Here is an 11370-nt window from a genome sequence, read left to right as displayed (position 1 = left end):
TCAGCCAATACAACTTGGTATTAGAAGTTGAGTTTTTCTGGGTGAAACTTGCACTTCCAAGGTCAAGAAAGAACTTCCACGCTCAATATGTTGTTGTTATTGTGGCTGAAGTGAAATGTATCAGTTGTGTATCAAAATATTTATTAAACATAATACAACAAATCAACATGTTCATCCACTGGCTATGTGTCTTTATTCCTATGAAAACAAGTAGTGATTTCTATACGAATGAGAATATTGAACTAAGGTTACAATAACAACCAAAAATGGTCTCATAACATCAGTCTTCAGATCAAACAGTTGGCTGTTAAAACAAAATAGTAAACTTTTTATACATTTTTAATAAAACAAAAAAACATAAATAAAATTACTTCAGATTTTATTTCACAGAACTATGATGCAACTCTTCATTTTAAGAATGCAACTTCAGGGATCTTGCCATCCGTCTGGAAAAAAAAGAAAAAGAATGTTAGGGCCTTTCTATAAACATTTTCACACCTTTATGGAAATGCAGAGAGACTAACTATAAATCATCATATTACCTTTAACTGAGTGAAAACTTGTGCCGCTCTGTTGAAATCCCACTCATTGTCTTGCAGACACCTGCAACAGAGAATAACGGTTAAGATACATTAAATTAAGGGAATAATGTTTGTCATGCAGCGCTGCAAACGCCACATGCAGAAAAACAAGACTTACTTTTGGGACCATTCCAGGTTCATGCCCGACTTTTGAGAGAAGGCCGTGAGCATCTCCTGCTGCGGTGCAGTGAGGGTGGGGACGGGGCTGGAAGAGGGAGTCGGGGCAGGAGCAACGAAGGCTCGGCGGATCTCCTCTGTTGTGGCCATCCGGATGAAAAGCTGGTCGTTCACGATGCACAGACTGTGGCACAGGAGGAACACAGTAGACAGACAGTAAGATATCTCATGGCGGTAAAGTAAAATAATAGATGCATGACTTAAGGGAAGGCACTTTGATTTGTACAACACGTCAAACTGCCACGTTTAATATCTAGTATCATTTAAAAAAAATCATTGAGATACAGTAACCACTCACATTAACCCAACCACAACACTAGATGGCAGCATTAATCCTAAAAGGGTTCAACTTTTTTTTACTGAGAAACTATCTTAATGCAAGAATTAACTCAGGTCTTTGAATGCTGGTAATAAACTGGGTTTAGCGTTTGTCTCTAAAATGTGAAGAACAGGAAGAGGATTCAAACCATTGGGAGCTCACTAAACTTACCCAGAATTCCCTGCCGGGACTGTGACGAAAACTCGAGAGAAAGCCATGGTGGACTCTCGGGATTTACCATCAACAGCAACTGAAAAACCAACATGAGAAACATCAGCAACAAAATCAACACTACGCATCTTTGCAGTGGATGAGGAAAAAATATAAATATAAAATTATGACGACCAAACAAGTCACCTTCTTTGAAGACTCCGCTCACTGTGAAGGATAGTAGTGTGTTCTGTAAAAAAAAAAAAAAAAAAGTGAAAAAGAGAAATTATTCACAGTGAGAGAGAAACGGTTAATGATAAGTGCTGGATGACAGAAACAACATGATCTTACCGTGAAGGTGTTTACGTCGACATTAAAGGAGGCGATGTCGTGCTGAGTTTTGGGCAACTCGTTGAGGAAAGCCACGACGTTCAGCCGTGTGTGCTTTAGAAGTCGAAACCGCACCGCTGAAAGAAGGCAACATTCAGAGAGGGGAACATCAGGAGGCATTTCAAAATCAGAAACATTCAACAAGTCAAACGCTGCGACGGGTCAAGAGCCCGACGGGTAAACTCACTGGAGTCTTTGATTCTCTTCAGGTTTCGAGTGTCTTTGTGGTACTCTCCAAGACTGCTCCTAAAACAAGGAGAGAGGGACAGACGGAATCAATGCGAATACAGATAAGAGTTAATAATTAATGAACATCCCATTCATTCATGTGTTATTCAGTGTTGCTACATGTATACAGAAGTGTGTGTTCTTACCTGGAGGGGTTCTGGGTGGAGTAAGGTGTTGTGAGGGAGAACGATGCTCCGTCATGATACGCATCCAGGAGTGGCTGTCTGTCCCCAGCGTCGTATATGCTGTAGTACCTGAAACAGTCACACATCACGAGATTTAGTTCTCTTGTGTTTGTTCCTGTGATTGTTTCTAGCACACAACCCTTTTATAGAGCGCGTTAAAAGCAGTACTGGTGAATCAGCAACCGGTTGGGTCACATTACCAGTGCATTAACCCTGCTGCCATTAGGGCAGTGATCAATGGAGTGTTGCCAGAAGATTGCCTCCGTATAAAATGGTAGAAACTCACTGTGTCAAGAACCGAAGGATGACGACCTTGATTTCATCAGAGCCAAAGCAGCTGCCCTGGATTGCCAAAGAAAAAAAATAAATAAATAAAAAAAATAAAAAATAAATAAATAAAAACATTTGTCGTTCAGGTACATGAAGGAGACAATAACTGTCCTCAGACACAGACAGTCACCTGAAGGAGGACAATGCAGCTTAAACTTCTTAATTGTTTTAACTTATGAAATCCCACCATGGAGAGGTTCCCCTGAATGCCACACACTCTAGAAGACACCATCAATGTGAATTTGAGTAAAAATATACAATAAATCACACAAGATAAAACAAGTTACCTTGCAGGGGGGGATAATGGTTGGTGTTTCCACATCAAAGCCAATGGGTGGGGGGAGGTCATGACCATCCTAAAAAGAAACCACATATGAATTAAGATGCAAAAATAGCGAAATTAGCACTGGCGGACTTTTCTGCATTTTTGTATTGATTTCTTTAGTGATACGACTGGGTGAGGAGATTGATGTGTGGACTTACCAGTTTGAGAAGCCGGGGAAACCTCTGCCGCACAGCACTGGTACGGAACAAAAAAATGAAGAGCAGGAAAGTTATCATCACAAACTACACAACAGAAATAAATCATGCTCACTGAGGCAGATAACACTGTCAGTCACACCTGCTGACCCATTTAATGTCATTTTGTGACTTTCGGTTTTCCATTTTAAGCTGATAAACGTCAAAATTATTTGGGAGAATACAGCCATGTATAGATACACGCAAACGGATGAAGTGTAACTACATCCAGTGCCACAAGGGGTTTAATATTTAAAGTTCATGTCTTCATCCTTCCTTCAGGTTCATTATGTGACATCCGACAAGTCTCCCGTCCCAAAGTGTGTACTTACCCGTTGGTATACTCACCCTCTCCCCCAATATGGAGATACACAGAGATCTGACACGGGGAAGCAATAGAAGCACACTTTTTCTAGCGCACACATGTAAACATGCAGAGACCCACAATCTACCAGACTGCACCGAAACCAGCAAACACACCCTTTTTGAATTAAAGTGAAATAAGCATGTTATGCACTGCTGGGAGAGAGGTGGTTACCTCCAGATCTGGGGAAAAGGATATTCATTAAAATTCACACAAGCTACTATCACAAGTAGTATAACATTCATGCCAATCACCATCCGTCATGCGAGTGAGATGTTGGGTCTGCGCCCACGATTATCAGCAGAGAAAGACGACCTGAGAACAGATCTGAACCGAAAGGGCAGCTGGCCTCAGAGTGAGCTGGACGCAGCATTCCCACCACTCATCCCATTGCCTTCCCCTGCTGCACACACAGGGCAGTTATCAGTTAAGCACCTCAAAGCCACCATCGATTCTAAAGAGATGGGTCTTCATGTGGTAAGCTTTTCATTTTCAAGCTCAATTTAGACCCAGGCCTCTGGTTACGTAGGGACTGGGAGATCATTACGCATTTCACCGGAGTGAGAATTCTCTATTCTGCTCTCTCTTCTTTATTTTTGAGCTTTTTTTGTACTGGTCACAGACATCAGACACTGGAAGAGGAAGTGTTTTCACGTGTTTTTTTTCCTTTCATTTGACTTATTTCAGACAAAACTGGACTTCAATTTCCAGTTCGGAACACAGTTCCCTCAGAAGTTAGTTAAGGGCGTTCGCCAAACTCTCCACTTCATTCACTGAGCAGCAGAGACCTGTTTTAGGTCAAAGAGAACCAACTTAGTGGCAGAGACAGACTGCTTTCTCTGTGCGGCCCTTCATTGGTCATTGATAATGACACGCATCCCTCTCCGCCTCAGCCCAACAGCTGTTTCTGTCGAGTCCCATCTTCTCAATTTCTTCTCGTCGTGTTCTCAGTGAGCCAGTGCTCATGGGGAATGAGGCTGAGTAATCGTGACTGTGCCTGCCTTAGGTTGTCCCGGGGTTTCGAGGTGGGATCTTACCCGTCATGGGCTATCCAGCCTTCCATACTCGCCTTTTAGAGGGGGCAGAGTGGGCCAGGGTGCTAAGAGGGGAGGGGAAATCATTGGCTGTGCATTTTCTTTGTTTCGTCCAAACATTTGTCAAGACAACTGTGGTTTGCCCTCTCTCCAATAAAAACCTACACTGTACAGTACTGCTCAAGATCGTTGTGGATTCATATTTTTTTAGGAGCAGTTCACAGTAAATTGTATTCATGGGTTTGTCAAGCTGAATGTGTTTTTTTTTTGTTTTTTTTCAAGTGCTTATTCTTGGAGTTATTCATCAGGAGCAATGCAATTGTGTTTTGCAATAGTTTATTGGATAAATAATTAGGATGTCAGCGGGGGGAGTGATGGGTACAGCATCACCGTGGACCATAAAATTGACCAAAGCTTAAAAAGATGTCCCACAGAGAAGCTGAATAACTGGCAGAGAGAGGATGGCCGTTCAAACTGTGAAGTGTTTAAGCAAGCTGAAAGGAAAACAATGTGCATCGGGGTTAGATGTCCTCTCAGCAGCTTTTGAGAGTAAGAAATGTTTAGTTTACTGTGTGAAAATGAAATGTTAATCAAGTGGGAGGAAACGTGTGAAACAACCAAAAAGAGTGGAAGAATTTGCAGGTTTCTTTTTTCCATTTCTCTCTCAACACAGGTATACAAACATACAGAGTTAAATGGTTATTGTGAGCTTGCTCTTCTCTCATAAAGTTCATCCTTGGCTGCCAGAGAAATGGTTTCAGTTATTGTACACACCCCCACACACACGCACATATATACAAAGGCGTGCTTGATCTTCCTTTGTGGCACGCTGCTGCATACTCATCTTACAGGACAGACTCCTGGACACTCCTACTTGCACACGAACAGTCACACCACTGTGTCGCCTTCATTAAATCTTCTCCCCTCACCCCCCGAAATCGCTGACTGACCTGATGTATGAGGCCTGATCCTTGAAGAGGTCACACAGAGGGTTCCTGTTCAGCCACAGCTCCACCAGCTTCAGGCCTTTCACCTTGTCCAGCTCCCGGTCTGACTTCAGCTGGACGAGCAGACGGAAACAGAACAAAGTTGGTGGGAGAAGAGGATGTCAAATGAAATCATGTGACGGGTTTGGTTATTATTCGCCTGATCAACTGAGCTAGTCTCACCTCATTGTGGGAGAGGTTGAGGGTCTTCAGATTAGCCGCCTTGGTCACCAAATCAGTGAGTTCATCCAGTTTGTGAATGCGGTTGTTGCTGAGGTTCAAGCCTGTCAGCTGGAAAGACACACAGGGATGCGTCAGCACATTCAGTTTGACCCATTACTTAATCAGCAAACAACATCAAAAACAGCTCCTGTGTTCAATTTACCTCTGGAATGTTTTCTTCAATGATCTTGATGACAGCTTCCATGTTTGTCTTCCTGTTCAAGATGACTTCAATGTTTTGGGAAACCAGGTCTGTCGCATAAAATAAAATGAGTGATAAAAACTCTTTTCACTTTTTCAGTGATAGTGAGGCGATAAAAGAAATGTCTGTACCATCTTCAATATGAAAAACATTGTAGTGAACATTTACTTAGAAAACAGAAAGACTAGATCCCTGTTTAGCACAAATAAATATAACAAACTTACAATTAGTCTAGTATGGATGGTCTGTGCTTGAATCTGTTTTCTATACGTCATACATATGATTTAAGTGTGAAAGAGATGAGAGAGTATCATCACCTGGGTCTGTTCGGATGTTGTTCAAGTCCAGTGCTTGCTGGGAGCCATCAAAACGTTTTGCCATACATTGCTGAGAAAGATAAAAAGCAGACAACATGAGAGGCATCATTCAAACAGCAACAAAATAGAAACTTCCTCCAATTTACTAGTTGTGTCCAATAATGGACAAAACTAATGAAAACATGAATAGGAGTTTTCTTAATAAATGAATTATTGTAACACCTGAAAGTCTCTTCCTAAGAAAATTCAGACCAAAAATACAAAATTTCCAAAACCCCATTCTACTTCTGTCATGTCAGGAACAAAGTGAGTCATACCCTAGTTACTTAAGTGCAAGCATGCAAATTAACTGATAGACCTCATTGCAATCTTCCTTATAAATATCAATCTACTTTTTAGCTCATGTATTTGGATCCATACGCCACAATATTAGAGATTTCAAATGTTTGAAGTTTAAACAACAGCATTTGCAAGACTTTTGCGGTCGTAAACATTGTCTCAGCCCTCATAGTGTGTTACTTCCTCTAGCTCACCCTCAGGACGTCCAAGTGTTCAGGCTTCAGGTCAGCGAGGAGGAAGGACGGTGGAGCGCTGGGGTTGACGTGCACTTCCACCTTAAAGAAACAAACGTCACATGATGGAAGATAGTAAATAGAGATGTATCTCACACACGAGTTTCAGATTTAAGACTTTCTGCAGCAATAAGAGTGAGATTTCCATTATTAACCCGACTTACTTTATAGCCATCTGTGTCTGTGATCTTGTGAGAACATTTGTGCAAAGCATTGGCAGCAGAGGAATCGTCCACATAGAAATGGACCCTGTTATGTTCAACATGGTACTGTACAGACGGGGGAGAAAGAGAAAAAAATTAATATATGCAAAGATGATGTCCACAACCACCACTTCCTTAAACCCGTCAGCTCATAAATGTGTTAAAATGGGGACTGGAGATATATGTGCATTTCCTTACCAGCAGACAAGAATAAATAAATAACTATCACCGTTATCAGAACGTAAAGCACATGTGGTCATTTTTTAAAAAAATGCCTTTTTAAAGTCAATTAGTTTCTAATTGGTAATCATAAGACAGCTCACCTGTACAGGTGTGTAGGGAATCGAACAGATGTTCTGAAGAGCAGGCAATAGCCATTTCTTGTCATATTTTCTTCCATGCGGTATCTGTCACAGAGATGAGGCCAAATATGAGCTCCTTTCACAGGTTACACAGTAGTAACATGGATGATCTGTGGAAACTGTTACAATACGCACCGTCACTTTGAACCAACCCGACCGGCTTCTCCCTCCTCCATTGCCGCCGCCACCTCGGTCTCCTCCTCTAAAGCCGCCTCCTCCTCCTCTACCACCTCCTCCCCCTTTGCCTTGTCGCCTGTCTCTGTCAAAGCGGCCATCTCCTCCTTTCCGGTAAGGTCTTCCATATGGGTTACTAAAAAAGAAAACACAAGGCCATATACTGAAACAATCCTCCTTCAGCCAGCATCCACCATGGGAAGAAAACCGGCCCGTTTACAGTCAATGTTTGGTTGAACACACATCTTGAGTCCACTTATACCATTATAATTTCATAATTAGCAATAGACAGAGGTCCCAAAAAAGTATTTGAAACCAATGTGTGGGGTATGAGTTACCAATAAGTTCAAATAAAACAGCCCTAAGAGAGCAGTGATAATATAGTCAAACAAAGTACTCAGTACACAGTGAACCCTTTTGTTTTTCAAGCAGCTCTTTTTGAGTGAGTAGATGACATGCAGTGGTTTTCATAATCTGAAAGCAGCATGAGGTACTTCATGTTAAAATAAAGCTTGTTTTACTTTCTCTTCCTGTGACTGACTATGTGTATGCCTCCACGTGGTTGAAACAGATCCACATGAAAGAATTCAGGTCTCGTCGTTTGTGGGTCACAGCTATGAACAATCTGTTAAAACACACACTTACAATCTGTGCTGGGAGCTGTTGTCCTGAGAGCTGTCACTCATAGTAACGTCTGCATCGGTATCGTCAAGCCTGGACCGGGGCCCGGGACCCCCAAAGCCTCCAGAGTGGCCTCCCCTTTGGCGGTCTCTGCGGGACCTGTCATACGACCGACCCTTGTGGGGCCCTCTGCCTTTACGGTTGCGAAATTGTGGTGCCGTTCTATCGTCATGCTCTGAGAAAAGGAAAGGGGTTCAAAAGTTTGTCAGTTTTCACTTACATATAATACCACAAACACACACATTCAAACAAAAAAACTTTAAGTCCAATCAGTCATACAATACCTTCTGTTGGCGGATAAATAGCAGAATTATAACATAAAATAACAAGAATTCACTTGAAGACATGGGCAGTGAATGACTGGAGCCACAATGTATCTTATTGCTTGCAGTATAACGATATTAATTAATAAAACCTGCACACATTCACTTACCACTGTCTCAGAAAAGAATAATTTTGCCTTACCTTAATGACGACTTGAGTAACTGTATTAAATGTATTCTGTTTAAAGACTACAATCCCTACTTTTGTATTGAAATAATGATAATAATGAATAGAAATAATGAAGAACTGGATAAATACTTGTGCGTATAAAGTAATCAGATCTCCGGTGTGGGGGGAACGATATGGCTTTACCTTCTAGGGACATGCAACCAGTGCTCCTGACCTCCCTCCTCACCATAAAGTCCCCTCGGTCTGAAGAAAACGGTACAAGTGGCACAACAGATGTCAGGTTAACGCTGAAGTGAACAGGCTATCTTACCGTTGTAGTAATGTCCGCCGTCCGCCATATTTCTGGAACAGTGTCAGATGGAAAAACACACAGCCCTTTGGTCAAAATAAATAAAAATAGAAGAGGTGCCTCGTTTCTCTCTTTCACGAAACAACAGTGCTAGGCTGTGGAATAAGTTCCAACATTTCACGTGTCTTTGTGTCAGAGGAAACACAAAGGCGAGGACAACGTGATCGAAGTGTGTGTTCTTTAGCTAGCTGGTGGCTAGGCTAGGCTAGGTTAGCATCTGCTGCTGCGCGTTGTCGAGAAGAAAACGGAAGCACAACTTCTTTTGTCCGGTTTCTCTTCCGGGTCAACACGGCGGCGCGGGGAATTTAAACATAAAAACGCACAATGAATCGACGTCTCAGCACTTTATTACTGGTGGACGTTACACACACTAACGATGCTTTAATAATATCATTAAGTGCCTTCAGGTTGTATACTTCTACAGAGACACAGGCCGTTTGGTCCTCAGACGAACATTACAAACGTGCAAAATGTAGAAACGTTACGTCAACTAAAAAATAAAACGGTACAGCAGATCATCTTAAGTTATAAATATACGAATTTATTATATCCTTGAGCATTTGGGGTTTTATTTATTTATTTGTAATACTATTTATTAGATATTTCCAAAGTTATTGTACATGGGGGCTTCAACAAAGCAGCTCTACATGCAGCACATTGTTGTCTTCACATTTTCTTGTTGTCAACTAAACTTATGACAAAAAAAAAATTGGAATTAAACCGGAAATAGTCTTATTGTTTTAGTGTAGTTGAACAGATGTTTGTATTCCCCCCATTACTATAGCTAAAAAAACTTTACCCCCAGGAAAAAACAGAGGCTAAAGGGCTTTGAACTTGGATGTATAGAACTAATAATCAATGCACACAACTTACCGTAATTCAACACACTTGTCACCACGGCGAGGTTGGGGTAGCTCCTCTGAGACAAAGTCACACGATCCATCTGGTGAAACTCTCCAATCTCTTCCATTTGGGGAAACTGTCAGAATTTATAATCGCTCATTGAAAGAAGACATTCAAACCTAAAAATCTTCACATGCCCTGTAATGTTAAATGTTAAACTTCAACCGTGTTTCAAACAACTTCCCCCGCACAGCTGCGAGGTGAATGTTTTAAACGTTTAACGTTAGCACACGTTGGTTTAGCTAACGTTAGCACATGTTGGTTTAGGTAGCTGTTAGCATTAGCACCGCATGGAGCTTGACATCATGAAGTCACAGATGCTATCGGACAATATTTACCAATCAAGTTCCTTCTCCGCGGCAATAGTTCCCGTGACGATGTGGGAAACAATCGCCTCTGAATACCGTCTTTCGTCCCCGCGGGTGTCTGTCAGACTGCCCCGCTCCCTTTTCCCGTCAATACGAACAACAACATAGCGCCACCTGGCGGACAGTTTCTAACACAGTGGAGCTCACTGGAATCAGGATCATGGATATGTTAAAAAAAAGTACTTCATAAAATCTAACTACAGTTTATCAAGTCCACCTAATTAAATTATTAGTTAATAATTAATTAAATCGTGCCTCTATGAGGGTTATAATGTTCATTAAAAGTGTTTTAGAGAGATGTTGAATAACCTTATAGTGAAGTTTGTGGTGCTGAGGGATTGTGTTGCAATATACTGAGAGGTTTATCTAATATTTGGTCTGCGTTTCCATCCAGAGCAATATGTCACTCTCAACTGACAGAGGTTCTAGATTAGGTTGAGAATGAACTGCATTTTATATTCTATCGTCCATTCATGAGCTTTTCCTGGAAATGTCAGATAAAAAATGTCAGATGAATGTAGATTGCAGTACATGTTTACACCAATGACTTAACATCCAGTTCCCTTAATTGTCTTTTATACACATTTCACCAAAATTCACCCTTACATGTTTGGTATCTTTGAAAACTTTGGGATTTACACTAGAATATAAAATAAATATCTGTGGGTTTCAATAATATTTGGCTGCACAGCATGAAATTGTACTGTTTAATAAGTTTATGTGTGACTATGTTTAGATTAGCAAAGTTTCTTTGCTTTCCCTTTTCTTTCTTTTGCCTGTTTGTAGTTTACATGCCTGTAACCTGTTGGTGATTTTATATAAAATGATATGGGTGGATGGTTTCTGAGTATTAGTCAGTGGACCATCTAATATGTGAAGGTGTTTTGTATCATTTACAGTTTTTTTACGACATGTTGCAGAATTTGGCTCATTGTTACAAAACTCTACACACAAGCCAAATAAGACACGACACTAGAAGATAAACATCTTACTTCTGTGTCAAAATGAAATTCTGCAATGCAATCAAAACCTAACAACCCCTTTTTCATAAAGGTATTTTTGCAACAAAATGATACACACATACATCATTTGAATTACTTGTTCTAAGCAGCAACAACACACTGATGTCCTTCATACAAACACTGCTGATTTGCTCTTGTGGTTGATGTAGGCGGATGGTGATGTTTGCCTTTGTTTAAGGCATGGTTACAAAACTGAAAGCATTGATGCTTTTATCTAAGCATTCACTTACAAAACTGTAACTGTAAACAACCTATAAGACCCGGAACATTTCGGCTGCA

At 41.0% G+C, this 11370-nt stretch overlaps 1 protein-coding gene across 2 annotated transcripts; it reads right to left on the bottom strand.

The window, feature by feature from the left end:
- Positions 1–124: 124 nt before the first annotated feature.
- nxf1a (nuclear RNA export factor 1a) lies at positions 125–10127 on the bottom strand. Of its 2 annotated transcripts, XM_068714956.1 has the most exons (23): positions 10040–10127; positions 9672–9777; positions 8633–8692; positions 7961–8171; positions 7277–7451; positions 7103–7186; positions 6741–6845; positions 6538–6618; positions 6005–6074; positions 5649–5737; positions 5447–5554; positions 5228–5337; positions 2844–2880; positions 2648–2716; positions 2317–2372; positions 1992–2099; positions 1805–1863; positions 1579–1694; positions 1435–1477; positions 1249–1327; positions 700–882; positions 543–603; positions 125–446 (listed from the first exon to the last, which is right to left on the bottom strand). In XM_068714956.1, the coding sequence occupies exons 2-23, from the start codon at positions 9766–9768 to the stop codon at positions 408–410; spliced, it is 2040 nt and encodes a 679-aa protein (XP_068571057.1). In that variant the 5' UTR covers positions 9769–9777; positions 10040–10127; the 3' UTR covers positions 125–407. The 2 variants fall into 2 exon arrangements, with proteins under 2 accessions (XP_068571057.1, XP_068571058.1); XM_068714957.1 differs by lacking the exons at positions 8633–8692; positions 9672–9777; positions 10040–10127 and adding an exon at positions 8760–9014.
- Positions 10128–11370: the final 1243 nt, after the last annotated feature.

The sequence above is a fragment of the Cebidichthys violaceus genome, unplaced genomic scaffold (assembly GCF_023349555.1).
Source record: "Cebidichthys violaceus isolate CVI_PGR_0920_01 unplaced genomic scaffold, fCebVio1.0.p SCAF_2, whole genome shotgun sequence".
Taxonomy (NCBI): Eukaryota; Metazoa; Chordata; class Actinopteri; order Perciformes; family Stichaeidae; genus Cebidichthys; species Cebidichthys violaceus.
The sequence above is the reverse complement of the archived record's forward strand: the minus strand, read 5'-3'. Positions and strand labels throughout refer to the sequence as shown.

Excerpts from the sequence above, each read along its gene's own strand:
- nxf1a (XM_068714956.1), bottom strand. The coding sequence starts at position 9,768 with ATGGAAGAGATTGGAGAGTTTCACCAGATGGATCGTGTGACTTTGTCT. Across the intron at positions 2,881-5,227 it reads GATCAGGCCTCATACATCAG|TGCTGTGCGGCAGAGGTTTC; the intron begins GTCAGTCAGCGA and ends GTTCCGTACCAG. Across the intron at positions 883-1,248 it reads GTCCCGGCAGGGAATTCTGG|TCTGTGCATCGTGAACGACC; the intron begins GTAAGTTTAGTG and ends CCTGTGCCACAG.